The sequence below is a fragment of the Eretmochelys imbricata genome, chromosome 12 (assembly GCF_965152235.1).
Source record: "Eretmochelys imbricata isolate rEreImb1 chromosome 12, rEreImb1.hap1, whole genome shotgun sequence".
Taxonomy (NCBI): Eukaryota; Metazoa; Chordata; order Testudines; family Cheloniidae; genus Eretmochelys; species Eretmochelys imbricata.
Genome location: NC_135583.1, coordinates 26,298,765 through 26,313,682, shown reverse-complemented (window position 1 = coordinate 26,313,682; position 14,918 = coordinate 26,298,765). Strand labels below are relative to the sequence as shown.

General features: G+C 41.8%; 1 protein-coding gene and 1 long non-coding RNA gene across 2 annotated transcripts in view; one reads left to right on the top strand and one right to left on the bottom strand.

Moving 5' to 3' along the window:
• The window catches only part of LOC144272893 (uncharacterized), a 51,822-nt gene that overhangs the window by 5,651 nt on the left and 31,253 nt on the right, over positions 1 to 14,918 (bottom strand). The gene's annotated exons all lie outside the window — the stretch shown is intronic.
• Positions 1 to 14,918, top strand: part of BEAN1 (brain expressed associated with NEDD4 1) — a 110,685-nt gene that overhangs the window by 74,163 nt on the left and 21,604 nt on the right. Inside the window, 2 exon segments of the mRNA XM_077831270.1 lie at positions 5,819 to 6,028; positions 11,844 to 11,985. Of these exon segments, the coding sequence (XP_077687396.1) occupies positions 5,819 to 6,028; positions 11,844 to 11,985 (352 nt within the window).

Below are 14,918 nucleotides of genomic sequence, written 5' to 3'. Positions count from 1 at the left end.
ATTTTTTATCACCAACCTGATGTGTAATATCAATATTATCAGTGCCACACATAATGTGAGAGTATTAAACTTGCCTTGTGAAACAATTGACTGATAAAGGCATCAAGGAGGGGTTGCAAGTCTGTGACTCTCTCCTGACCTTCTCATTTCTGCTGTCTGAGAACGTAGCTTTTATAAGATCTGTAAAATGGTTGGCAGTTGATTATAGTAGGTTGCTTTCAGCCAAACTGACAGTAAAATCTCTGCTTTAGTAATGGCATATTCCCATCTGCTAATTGGTTAAAAATAAATATTTGGAGGTCAATATGCCAATGTCTGTGTGGTTTTAATTCTGTTCTGCTTCAAATGCTGATAATCTACCTGGTAGTGTCTGTTGCCACATCAAGACAATCTCATGTCATTATGGTGGGTACTACATTAACACTTTCCTTTCATCTTCAAAAGCTTGCAGAACATTTGTGCAAATCTGGCTGCATATATCTTGGCCTGATTTTCAGAGCGGGACTTCACAGGGTTCAGCCCTTGTGAAAATGCTTTTCATCTTTGCTATTTAATCCTGCAAGAATTTAAGTAGTGTGTAGCCGGGAGAGCAAAGTCATGCAATCCAGTGCCAGTGTAACCCACACACCTTCTGGGTGTGGTGTTCTGTCTCATCTAGTGGCACTGAGACCACTTAGAGAGAAAATGAGTCTGCTCTACAGCCTTAGTTAACAGCCAGCTGGTTTTTAACTCATACAGTAGAGGCTCATGCACTAAGTTCCAGAGGCCCCAGGTTCAATCTCGCCCACCAACAACTGGGGGGGAATCACTCATTAAAAAAAAGTTATACATCTTTGTTCTAGTGTAGTGAATGTGCCAGATATCTTTTCAGGTGGAATAAAGTGATAACAGCAGGAAAGCCACATTGTAAAAATCAATCCTCATTTTCTGTGAGCTTCTTATCATTATATGAAAGCTTTACAGGTGAGCAATCAGTAGCCTATGGAAATTACTAGAGGTGAGATCTCAATCTTCAGGAAAGATTGTGTGTAAATCTGGATCTAAACTTTGCAGCTGGCTCCTATCTTTACAATGAGCTTGTGGTTCAGAACCAGATCCAAACTTTGCACTGTGCACCCATCTTTAGAAGTGATATTTACTAACTGGCTCCCAATACAACATCCACAACCTCAGCTAAACCCAAATGCACTTTACACACTGAGAAAGTGGTGAGCCAAGAGTTTTCATTAGTGTAAAATTAGGATAGGATTAACACACACACACACACACACTAACTAAGGAGCCAACTTGCAGACCAAAAGTTTTATTATACTAAAGAGCAAGACTTTGTAAGAGCTCCGTAAGTTTTTTTGGAAAGCTGTCTTAAATTCTCAGTCAGTCAAGTGCTGCTAAAAATTAACAAACACTGCACACAAATTTCCAAGGTTTCCCCCCCCCCAGTAAAAACAGAGTATCAAGCTTTAGCACTGATAATACATGTTTGTGTGAAGCCATCATGTACATACTGCTGCTCTTTGCAATCTCAATGTGGCTGCAAGACACTAAGAGTATCATACAGTAGCAAGAATTGGATAAATCCTGCAGAAAATTATCTGTTAATATCCATTCCAATAAAAAGTGCATATACACCTTTACAGGACTCACACAACATGTTTTATTTGCTTTTCAGGAATATTTGTAGGAGCAAAATTTTGTTTGCAAGAATGTCTACAGAAGGGGAACGTGCCAGAAAGGGAATCGCCCATTGGTACATAGAAATGGTGCATGTTAGAGGGCTTATTCCTTCACCCACTTACTTCCCTGGTCCTTCTCGCATGAACAGAGAGCAACAATACCCGAAGTCCAAAGGTGCCAACAATTCGATGTTTTATTGGGGTGAACTTCCAGCAAGCATGATTCCAGTTTCCTTCCTTAGTATCCTCCTTCCCAGCTCTGACACCACAGAGCCTTACACCTGTGTCCCTGTTCCCATTCTTACCCTTAGCCAAACATGATTCCAACTTCCTTACTCCCACTCCCTGTTCCCATTTCCCCCTTTAGCAAAACATGATTCCAATTTTCTTACCCCCATTCCCTGCTCCCATTTCCCACACCCACATGCCCATGGCCATGCCCACCCCCACCCACACCCAGTCACTTCCTCATTGACTACAGATTATATAGTAAAACTTGAGTTCTGCTTAGCTATACCTTAACCAATCATTTTCCTGAAATTTAACTAACCAATCCTAACATATTGTAACATGATTATGTAACCAATTATATCCCACCACCTTAATTAGTTTACACCCAGCAAAATTAATTATACAGCAGACAGGAACAATCACAGAACCAGACAGAGATTATACAGACAAACAACAGCAAAGTGGGAACTATAATGACAAGACAATACAGAAGTGAGGATTTCACATCCCAGCTATTGATAAGAGAGTTCTTGCCAGACAGGATGCTATCAAACTAAGTTTCCTTTTACATTTTCTAGGCACTTCCCTTTCTCTGGAGGTGATAGGAACTATCAGGACAGGATTGTATTCCTAACAGCCGAATAGCACCTTATTTCAGTGTGACTAGTTTGGAATGTGAGGATGTGACTGTTTGCTTCCCAGCTTATGGCTGCCTCTGCTGCTTAGCCAAAGGCCTTAGCCTAAGAACAGGGCCTCAGACTGTCACAGTAAGAGAAGGCCCTTACACCAGCAGACAGTGATTTTGATTCTTTTATACCTCTATCACTAGCCAAGTGATAAGAATACACCTAAATTCTTAGAGTATATGCCTTTACAGACAGGCCTGAATATCTATATCCTAACAGTGCATACACAAATTCTCAATGTGCATGTCAGCTTGTACCATTTTTGAAAGTTTGTCCCAATGGGTACACCTGCAAAAATGTAAGTTGCACTTTTTGCAGCCAGAAAGCCCTGTATGGCTCCTCCTTCCCAGAGACAGCCTGATCCAAAACCCATTGCAGTCAACTGGAGTTTTTCTGCCGATCAAGGCAATATGGGGTAACAGGGCATGAAAACAATACATACTGCAGCTAGCTTTAAAAGTTTGACCCTGAAATTGACAGTTTTATTTTATGTCCCACTTCCCCCCATAGCTTTACTTAGTAGGGGACCCTATCAAGTCAAGTGCTATGTCCGTTACCCAAGCCCATCATTTCTAACACTTTCCATTTTTTGTAAGTATCGCAGCGCTTTGAATATCAACTCTGTTCAACACATTCCCATCCACATGACACCAGTAGACGCTCTAGGGGAACCCAAAGTTAAACGTCTAGGTTGTCTCAGGATGAGATTTGCATTGAAAACAATTGCAGTCATTTTAACTCTTCAAATTTGTTGTTGTTTTATTCAACTTTTCTGTTGAATTGTATCTCTGGATGTGCTGTTGGAGGTAAATAATCTAGAAATGGAGTTGGAAGATGCAGAGGTTTTAATAACTTTTCTTATATTTGGTGAGAAATCATCTTTTAATTGAAAAATAGCAACAGGAAGGAAACATTGTACAAGAGACAGAGCTTTCTCAGGGGGTCGCCAGCACTGTGGAACAAACTCCTGCAGGAACTAAAAATTACCACAAATCTCACCACTTCCGCCTTAAGTGCAAGATTCATTTCTTTGACTTGGTCTTCTCTTACATAAACATATACCAGCGTGTGTGTGTATTAAATATATCCACAACACTGCACACACTTCTCACCCAGGGAGATGAGAAGCACTCCTATTACAGTGATGAGTGTGGTATAAAAGCCTATGTAGAATAATTGTATCCTATCTGGAAATTAATGTTCTTTTAAAAAAGAAAAAAATCAATAAAAATGTAAATATACATCCTGAAAAATTCCAGAAATTAAAAGTTTCTGAAAAAATAAACATGGAAAGCCAGAAATACATTTATTTACACTGTTTTCAAGGCCAAACTCACACAGTAGTTTCAACATGAAATAAGAATAAAAGAAGTGCTCAGAAAATACACTGGGGGGAAAAAAAACAAAAAGCAACTCCCCACATGACTATTTAGTAGAATTCTATTTAGTAGAATTGTTCATGGTATTGGAAAGCTTTTGTTATTGGTAAAGACAAACAAACATAATACTTATATTCACCCAATATTGTTAGTCCTCACTTGACCTCTAGCCAGTTTTACTTCCCAGCCAAAAGCAAACCTGGCATCTCAGTTCTGCAGCTTACACCAGGATGGTGGCCAATGTGCTCTATACCTGTCCCTGTGCATCTTATAAATTTCCATATCATGAATTAGATCTGCTGAGATTAAGTAAGGCCCAGAGACCCCAGCTTTCATATGGTCTAGGAGAGCAGGAGCTGCTTGGAGTGAAAGGAGAGTGGGACTAATTAGTACATAAAGCTTAATATGCTCAAATCCAGTTGTATGTAGGAATCCATGCAAAGTTTGTAAGTCCTCCAGGAGACTTTGTGAAGCTTTTAAACCTCACAGGCACGTATGGAGAACTGGAAAGCTAAAGTTCACAGAATTAAAGTTTATGTACATTGAACATTTTATTTTTTAGCATATAAATACCTGTGCTGATGCCTATTATAGAACATTTGCATAGACATGTTCATAGCTGAAATGTATTTTGTTAATATTCCTTATTTTAAAAAAATAGGAAATTCCCAGGGTGGGGAAAAAATAGTTTGCCATTCTGGTTTGGTTTTTGATTGTGCCATGTGATGCATTTGTACTCAGACGTTTAATAGAATTTAAGGGCAAAAGGGGCCATTATGACTATCCGGTCTGAACTCCTGTGTAACAAAGACCACAGATTCATCCATTGCTTCTAGCTCACTGCTCCTTATAGATTTGTTTTAGAAACTGTATGAATGGTGAGGGTATTTGAATATTTATCTTCCTTTCACTATTCATTGCCATAGTTTAAATACAGTTTAAGAAAATCTAAGTAAAGTTCCTTTGTACATATTTTTTAAATTTAATGTTAAGTTATCACTATAATGTAAAATTGTTTGTTAATGAGGTGGGTATTAATGTAGGACTTGTCTAGGTAATAGGGTCACTCTTCATAGCACATGTTCCTTGAAGCCAGACAGAAGATTGGGCAGGATAAGACAACCTTGTGCTGTTAAATGGACATTCTTAATGACTAGATAATCAGGACTGCTAAGTTAGACAGACTCTAGCATGGAAGAGCCTGCAGAGATGCTACCGTGCAGGTGCGCTACCATTAATTGCTGCAGAAAGATTAGGCTAGCTGGCTGATTTTATTAATTATTTTAATATTTAACATACCATACCAGGCTGACCAAGTGTCCATATTCAATTATATGCCCACGAATACTGAGAGAGCGAAAACTCATCTCTCAGACAAGCCAAATAGGTTCTATCCAAGTATCCCAGGCGGACAAATTATTCAGATTCATGGCAGTTATTTCCAGTAGAGATCACTGAAACTTTTATTATTTGCTACCAAAACAACACAGACAGAAATAAAATATCTATAATCGCATGAAGATAATGAAGCAATAATCAGGAGGGGGTGAGTACAAATAGCAGATAGCTTCTAGCCTTTGAAGTGAGTATGTGCATCACAACACAGGAAGTTTTACGGGCTGGGAGCCAGGACATTCTTACTCTTCAAAGATCTTTTGAAAAAATATTAACAATTTCACAAGGAGATCATTAGGGGCAAGATGTAATCTGTACAATGCAAACAACTGTCCAAGTTGAAATCCATTTCTGACTTGTTGCTCTGGATATCTGTTGCTTATGCAGCAGCTTTAATTAAACACAGTCTGTCCCTTTCAGCATCATTTATGCTCTCTCTCTCTCTCCTGTGCAGAAGTTCACTTGAACCAGAGCAGCCCTATCAGTGAGTTTCCCGGCTACAGTGAAAACGGCAATGACACCAGCTTGCTGGTCTCCCCCCTCCTGGTAGCTGGAGTAGTGATTGGACTTGTGCTGTTTCTATCCTGCGTGACAATCATTGTTGGCAGCCTGAGAAAGGATGGACGCTTAAGACACCCACACCTGAGGAGAGAAGCTACTTATGGTGAGATCGTGCTTACGTGTCTTGTTGCACTGCTCCTATGGATAGCGAGAGCATGGCTGCAGAAACTGCAAAGCAAACATTAAAAAGACAAAAAGGAGGATACAACTGGTTTTCTTGTTTAGTTGCATCTCTCAAAGTAATGAGAGCTACATTTCAATATTTTAAGTGGTCAAAATGAATATGTGAAAGCCAACTGCATAGCTCTTGTTTGTCAGGCTGCTTAGTTTTCTTTGGTATTGTACACATTTTTGTCTCCCTCCCTATAGTCTCCTAATTTCCTGCTGCACTCTATTGAAATCCCATTACTGCCATTGGTCTGTGAGCCCAGTTTAATTTGTGTCTGCTAGAGAGCCAGCATATAGTAGTTTCTAGAACAGGAAATAATGGAGTTCTCAGTCTCCAAATCTGTACCGACCTTGAAAATTGCCCCTTTGTTTTCTATAGAAGTGAAAAGTTCCATGTAATGATGGCAACATGGCAGGACATCTGGTTACATTAGATTTTAAGCCCCTTCCCAGCAGCACTAGTCAACCTACCACTCAAAAAGTGTCCCAATTTTTTCTTCCTGTGACTGAAATAGTTTGTGATTTCAAAATATATGAGATGTGAAGAGTCCCAGGATGACTTTTGGGGCCATTTTGAGGGCAGCAAATCAGAAAAGCTTGAGAGCCAATTACACCAGAAAAACCGACAGAAGATGCGCTTCTGTAGTTAAAAACGGAAAACATTAGGCATGGATATAAAAAGTGATCCCATTGGCCAGATCTTCCACTGCTGCAAAGCACTGTAGCTCCACTGAAGTTGAGGGTCATTTAATTTATATGGGGCATTGGCAGTTTACAGTAGCGAAGGATCTAGCCCCACAAGGTTGCAGTTTGTCATGAGACAGTTAATTTATATATTTTTTTTAATTCTCAAGGGATTGTTCATTTAGGATTTTACAAGAAAACAATTCTAAACGTTAGAATTTGGAGGAAAAGCCACTTACCGAAAACAAATTTACCCTGTTTTTGGAAGATACCTCTCAGGCCGCTTAAAAGTACATTGGACCAAAACTTAGTCTACTGAGGTAATTTAGAAAGCTCCCATTGAAATCAATGGGGCTTCAATCTGGGGCCGTATTTTTCGTCTTTATTGTAATTATTCATTTTGTGTTTGATCTATGTTTAATAGATAAGTGTCTACAGTCAGCTTCTTCAAATAATGCAAACATTGTGAAGGTTTTTGGACCCCATTTTAGATTCACATTTTTCACCTCTTTTAGAATTGCTATATTTAATTAATAAATAAATAACCTTAGTCCATTGGAGATAAAGTAAAAGCAATGTCTACTGTTTTTGTAAGACCTATTTTTTTTCTGGTCTTTTTTCTGGCTTTGCAGCAATTAGGGCACTAATCCCTGAGCTGTACAGTTACTATATCATCAGTAAAGCTGGTACACAGATGTTTTGGCATTATAAGGTGTTGTATATTATATAAGATGAAGCTGTCATTATTTAAACAAAAATGCCTATGTTAATATTTCAGCTCCATACCAACACAGAAGGTGGCGGGGGCATCAAAGCCCCCCAGAGAAAAGGACAATCTGAAGAAGATATTTTCCCATCTACCACCTGATTATTAGAAATAAGTGTTAAGTTGTACGAAAGGGCTCAGCAGCATCGTTTAAGAAAAAAATCAAAATAATAATCGAGTTTAGTGGCGCTCATTTAGCTATCTTAAGGTTTTACCTTAGCAGCCATCACCATAGCATCTGGGCACACTTCCATTGGCTCCAGTTGTAGCACCAGGAACCACTGTGAACTTGGCTGACTAAGCTTACTAAACATAGTGCCCTGAATTAATCCCTGGTGGAGTTCCACCAGTAATAAATTAACCCATTAAAATGACCCTGAAAAATGAACTGAAAATGTGCACACTGATGAAAAAAGCTTGAGGAAGGCACAAACAGTCCCCAACTTGTTGAAGTGTGTCCCAACCCCTATCCAAAAAAAATCACTATTCTGGTAGAGACCTCCCTCAAAATAAAAGAAAAATATTGATCCCTATATACAGTCACTGCCCTAATTCATGGATCTAGGGTGATTTGCTTCATTAGAGGGCACAACTTATATTCTTATCTTTTTTATCTACAGCTCAGAACACCTTTAGAAAGTTTATACCACTATTTAGAGTTTCAGATAAGTCTTCTTAGGGTAACCCATAGCTGTGGAGATTTGCTGAATGTGTTTGTGGTAAAGAAAAGTCAAATTTAAAAGCAGTGGTGCCGGCAATGAGCGCAGACTCCAGGGCCAGATCCTCAACTGGTGTAAACTGGCATAGTTCCACTGGCTCTGATAGAGCTATGCTAGTTGATATCAGCTGCAGATCTGGCCCTTGACTGAGTAATCATTGCAAGGAAGCACTTTGCAGTGCACCTTATGGATAGCTTAACAAATGGGAAGCAGGCACACAGTTCACAGTAGCTACTTTTTATTTACAAATGAATTTTTATCCACACTAGTTTTCTACATCAGTGAGTTTAACCGCCTCTGTGAAACATGACTGCCCTTGTCAGCTCACTAAAGAACAGGCCTAGCCTGCCTCTGAGTAATGCTGACATTCCATGAAGTGCACCTGGTTGTGGCGTAACCACCAGCAAAATCCCATAGTGGATGATGTCTCTGACATAAAAACAGACAGGCAATAAAATTGTCATCTTGTTGGCTCCTTAAGGGAGTCAGGGACAATTTGTCCTGGTTATTTTTGTTCATATAGAGAAAGCCATCGGAAAACTACAGAAGATTTTGAAAGCTCTGTCTGCAGCATTTATGGTGCTACTGTACATGAAATTGTGACTAGCTTTACTGGTAACTCTTACAGGACAAGAAGGGAGGTCTGACAACTACCATTAGAGCTGAGGAAAGAATACAGAAGTCCTTTATTAGATTGATTTTGCCTCTTCTGTTCACAAAGGGGAGGGCAGGAGGTGGAGCTGTGGGGTGGAATCATCATGTCACTGAAGACCTGCTATTGTATTCAATTTCCTACTTAGTCCCCTGGGAACTCCCTTAGTTCTAGCTGCCACATGAGCTGAGCTGCCAGGAAAAGCTGCAGGAGGTCCTGGATAGGTGCATAAACCAACTGCAAACACTATTCCCTTAATAGAAAAGTCTGGAAAAGACCCCCCCCCCCCCGAGGGGAATCCTACAGACTTTACCTCCCTCTGTAACAAGCCTTACCCATTTATACTTAACACAATCCATTCATCTTCACTCTACCTCACCCTTCACATTCAGACCAGAATTTTTTAATGACACCATGGCCTCTCCTAAGCTAGTGATTAAGCAGCATCCTTACACATGTCCTGCTTTTAGATAAGACTAGGTATGCATTAGGCAATATTAATAGGAAAACAGCTTGAAAATTATGCACCTCCTGGGCTTACTGTTCCCTCCGCCGCCCCACACGCACTCCTATCTTATTTTAGTGCATTGATTCATATATATTTTCTGAAGCTAAGGTCAGACCTTATTGCTTTGAGTAACTCTCCTTCCACAGAACACGGTGCCTTTAACAGTTATGATATATTTTTTGGCTCACTATATTGATCAGATGAATCATTATTAAAAATATGTTGGCTATTCTGCCTAAAGATTGACTTGACCTTTTATCACTGATCCCTTCATGCTATGGATTGCAGGGGGTATGTATTTTTATAGATGTTACTATGATGCCGTCACTTCAAATTTTTACACCTTTATTTCCACACACCCCCACACTCAAAAAGAAACAGTATTAGCTTTCAACAGCAGGAGGAATAACTGCATAATTTACAAATTACAACCCTGGTGTTTACTTTCCATTTTTTCGGTCCTTTCACATGAGCTGCCTTTTCAACCCAAGCCTCATTTTACTACCTAGCAAAAAAGAAACCCCCACTTTTGTTTTTACTTTCAAACTACAATTATGCAAAACAGTGTTTTATGAAGCAGTTCCCTACAAAATCTCTAGGAAGACATTAGCATTGCACTTCTTGAAATTACACACAAATATAGTTCCTTATTGTAGGAGTTAAGCAAATGAGTTGTGTAACCAGTTACCAATGGGAGCAGGTGTGCGTAGGGTTGGGGGGGCACAGAGGGAGAGAGGAAGGAGGGCTACTGTCCAGGCACTGGTGGGTTTGGGAAAAGAGTCCCTGATTAGGCTTCTCTGGGCACCAGGTTGCCCCCAATACAGTTAGCTTAATTCAGACCAGATGAACTCTCCCCTACAGTTCAGTTACATTTAGCCACCCTCACCCATCTGCAAGGCTCCACAGCTGCTGTCCCCATGGAGGTGCTGACTGCTAGCTCCTCCTCTTCTCCCCTCCCATCTGTGGAACAGAGAGGGTCCCAAGCTGCTCAGGAACAGACCGTTTTCCATAAGGGGCAGCCAGCCACTGAAGTCTCCCAGTATCTCAGGGCCTGCTCGCCCTCCTCTTCCAAGAGTAATCTAATGGTCTGACTTCCTACCTCCTCACCCCTGCCCTACCAAAAACAATGTCAGCTCCTGACTCCCCTCCCTAGGGGCATCTCTCTGGTGCTTGTAGGAAAGGGGAGAGGGGCCAGGAGCCTGGAACTGCTGGAGGAGAATCATCTCCTCGTTTCTTCAGCCAGCCAGTGCTGCTGCTGCTCCTCTGGCCCGGTAGGATACAGCCAGAGAAGCAGAGGCGATGCCAAATCTACACCACAAAGTGGTGCAGCTGAGAAGTCTGGGTGTAGGCCCTTCACCTGCCCACGGTTCCACACAGTCTATGCTGGTATTCTCTCCGTTATGCTACTAACCCCTGTCTCAGCGACAGCCTGCATGCAGGCAAGCCCAACACTGACTGCAGAGAAAAGAGCACCACCAGTTTACCTTTTGCCCCTTTAGATTTTGGCACACCTTGAGGTGTCAAACTTCCAATGAAAGACTATGCCCCTTTACACAGCACTCCTTGCTTGTACCCTGTTTCAACCAGTTTCCCGATATCTCTGTGGGAGCCACGTAAGGACTGCAGTTTTGTATTTTGGTTTTTTTTTCCCCCCCAGTCCTGTTCTCCAGTTTCTTTTCCCCTGTGCCTCCTAGTATTAAGGACTCAAATTTAAGGGATGTCTACATTGCAATCAAAAGTATGACTGCAGCACATGTTGGCCTACTTGTGCTTGCTTTGATCTAGCTAGCTCAAACAATGACAGTCAAGCCGTAGCAGCATGGGCAGCCAGACAGGTTTTACAAGCCCATCCAGGACCTAGGATGTGTACTTAAGCTGCCACCCCTGTGCTGCTGCAGCAGGGTCACTGCTATTGTTATTCAGGCTAGCTAGAGCAAAGCTAGCTCAGGTATGTGTACCCATTCTGCCGTCACACCTCCGACCCGCAGCGTAGACATCCCCACAGATGCCTAAAGTTAAGCACCTAGCCCCTTATTTAGACACCTACATAGAAGTGATCTGGTTTTCAGAGATGTGGAATATATGCAGCTCCCAATAACTTCAGTGGTTATGGAGAAGCAGTGCTAACATCTGAGATTGTGTACAGACCTTGTATTCTATTTGGGTAGGGCATTAATAACACTCACAATTTGGGGAGTTCCACGGGGTGTATATTCCTAGCTCCACACCAGGATACACAGTAGCTTAGATTTAGTGGGCAGCCACCCCTGAGAGGGAATTGTTTTATTTCCTTAAGACCTGCCTGCCCCTAAACACCAACAATCCTGCTGTCTCATTTGTGGACTACAGGTATAAATTATGGCAGAGCTGCAGAGAAGCCACCATGGAGAAAAGACTCAGTATTAATTGCCTTTTTTATAGCTCCAGATGGCTTCTCCTACGGTGGCTCAATTGGAGAGCTGAGATCCACCTGCACAGAGGAGTTCCCACCAGCTTTTGACTTCAGTTCCTACATGGAGACTCTCTCTCAGGTCAATGTCATGTATCCTGACTCACCTCCATGGTAAGCACATTTCTGGGTTTCTGCCAGCCCTTTTTAGGATTGTTTACATATTATAGGTACAAGAGTGGTAGGTTTTTTTTGCAAAAGAATGTTGTGATTATATTTGTATTTTGCTGACTGAGCCTTTGTGAAAAGGGACTGTTACTAGTCATAAGTAAATACCCCTTTTAAGTATTCCAAAAGAGGCAGTATAAATATATTTGGATAATCTTATTACCTTATACTAAAGACTATTAACAAGGCAAATAAAGGCTTGTAAACAGAATGTTTTGGCCACCATGTTGTGTATAGTAGCTCAATATCCTCAAATTGTGGTTGAGAAGACCTTTCTGGGAGTTCTTGGGGCCACCAGAACTAACCAGACATGTTCCAAGATAGGAGAGAATTGGATAAATGGCAGAGAAAATAGGTCATGATCAGATATCTTCAGTAGCAAGTCCACAAAATAGAAAAATGCAGAACCTGGTAAATAGGTACCACTAAGTCAGAAGACAGATAAGGTGTATAGACATGTGCGTAGACGTACAGCAATACGATCAACCTGCAAGACAGCTCCATGATTAGTACATGATTTGACCAGCATTGTGCCTGCTAGCTGTACTTGCTACCTGCTCTGTTATGCTATGGGGAGGGAGGGGGAAGCAAACAGCCAGCTTTATCCCATAAACCTGTTTTACAGTGGTTACATCTCCATTTCTTCTGGCTCTGACACCCATTTTGCAGTTTGTTGATCCCTCCAAAGGAGCTATTAACTATCTCAACACCATAGCAAGCAATAAATGCTTGTTTCCTGATATGTTTTTTACAAAGCACTTAGACTAGAAGTGCGAAATCAACCAGAACCCTGCATCTAAATCCATAGAACTGTACATCAATCCACTTACAAGTATACATTGCTCTAGGGTCCACTCCTGAAAACCCTTACTGATCAGAGCATATCCACTGACAGCGATGGGAAAGCTTGTGTGTAAGGTTAGCTATTTACTTTGAACCAGCTCAGTACTAGAAAATAGTGTTTTTTTATTAGCCAATAGTTTGTACAGGATTGGAAGTGCCATCCTCCCGTCAGAAAGCTTTTTAACTGTCCCCTCAGGACATCCCTTGCATAAGAGGAATTGCCAGGTGGCACAGAGTTGCCATAATAGTTTTACATCATCCCTTTGGCACAGGGGTGCATGGCCAGAATCTCTCTAAGCTTTGGCAATCCCCAGCTGCATTTGGGCTCCTGGGGCCAAGAGCAACTTTGTATCATTTAGAGCAGCCCTCAGGGTTCTCTACAGTTTACACTGTACTTGGGGACCAGCCAGCACCTTGATTGACCAGGATCAGAGAGGCATAAAGGTGGCTAACAGCCACTTTCCCATTCCCTATCCCAGGCCTGAGCTGTACATATGGCCCAGTATGTGACTATGTATGCAAATAAACACTGATCACCAAATTAGCCATCAACTCTGCATCATAATCACAAAGCAAGCATTCCCACATTTTTAATTAAAGTTTTTGCTCTAGTCTCACTACCACAGTAGTTAAATATTCAAGGCAGAAAACACTGAATATTTTTTACAAATATTCAAAAACTTAAATGGTATATCTTAGCAACACGGTTGGGGCCAAATCTCAGGAGGAGTAGAGTTTAGCAGATGGTTGAAAGTAAAATGTGGAGAATTACGTAGTGAGGCCTTTAAGCTTTCACTGAATGCATTATTTATTGCTGTGGGAACTTCAGTTCACAAAAGGGTTGCAATACATAATACAAAAACATTGGTATGATGGGTAAGTGTGACAGGGCACAACTCACCCCCACAGTGCCTCCTGCTGGCCACCCTGGGAATTAGCTCAGGGGGTTGCCACTATGCCCTCCTCAGGTGGTGTCTCCACCTGTAAGGGTATGTCTGCACTACAAAATTAGGTCGATTTTATAGAAGTCTATTTTTAGAAATCAATTTTATACAGTTAATTGCTTATGTCCCCACTAAGCGCATTAAGGTGGCAGAGTGTGTCCTCACTACCGTGGCTAGCATCGACTTACGGAGTGGTGCACTATGGGTAGCTATCCCACAGTTCCCGCAGTCTCTGCTGCCCATTGGAATTTTGGGTTAAGCTCCCAATGCCTGATGGGGCAAAAACATTGTCGCGGGTGGTTTTGAGTACGTCATCAGTCGCCCCTCCCTCCCACCGTGCAAGCAATGGCAGATAATCCTTTCGCGCCTTTTTTCCTGGGTTACCCGTGCAGACGCTATACCACAGCAATCATGGAGCCCGCTCAGCTCACCGCTGCTGTTGTGAGCATTGTAAATACCTCGCGCATTATCCTGGAGTTTATGTGCAGAACCGAGCTAAGAGACACCAGCACAAGGACGATTGTGATGAGGACATAAACACAGACATTCCTGAAAGCATGGGCTGTGGAAATTGGGACATCATGGCAGCAGTGGGGCTGGTTGATACAGTGGAATGCCGATTCTGGGCCTGGCCAACAAGCAGAGAGTGGTGGGACCACCGAGTGTTGCGGGCATGGGATGATTCACAGTGCCTGCAAAAATTTTCCTTGAACTTTGAGAGTTACTTTTCCCCGCCCTGAAGCGCAGGAATACCAAGATGAGAGCTGCCCTGATAGTTGAGAAGCGAGTGGCGATAGCCCTATGGAAGCTTGCAAAGCCTGACTGCTACCGGTCAGTCGGGAATCAATTTGGAGTGGGCAAGTCTACTGTGGGGACTGCTGTGATCTAAGTAGCCAAGGCAATCACAGACATTCTGCTATCAAGGGTAGGGACTCTGGGAAACATGCAGGTCATAGTGGATGGCTTTGCTGCAATGGGATTCACTAACTGTGGTGGGGCGATAGAACGCATATCCCTATCTTGGCACCGAACCACCTTGCCAACTAGTACATAAACCGCAAGGGGTACTTCTCAATGGTACTGCAAGCACTG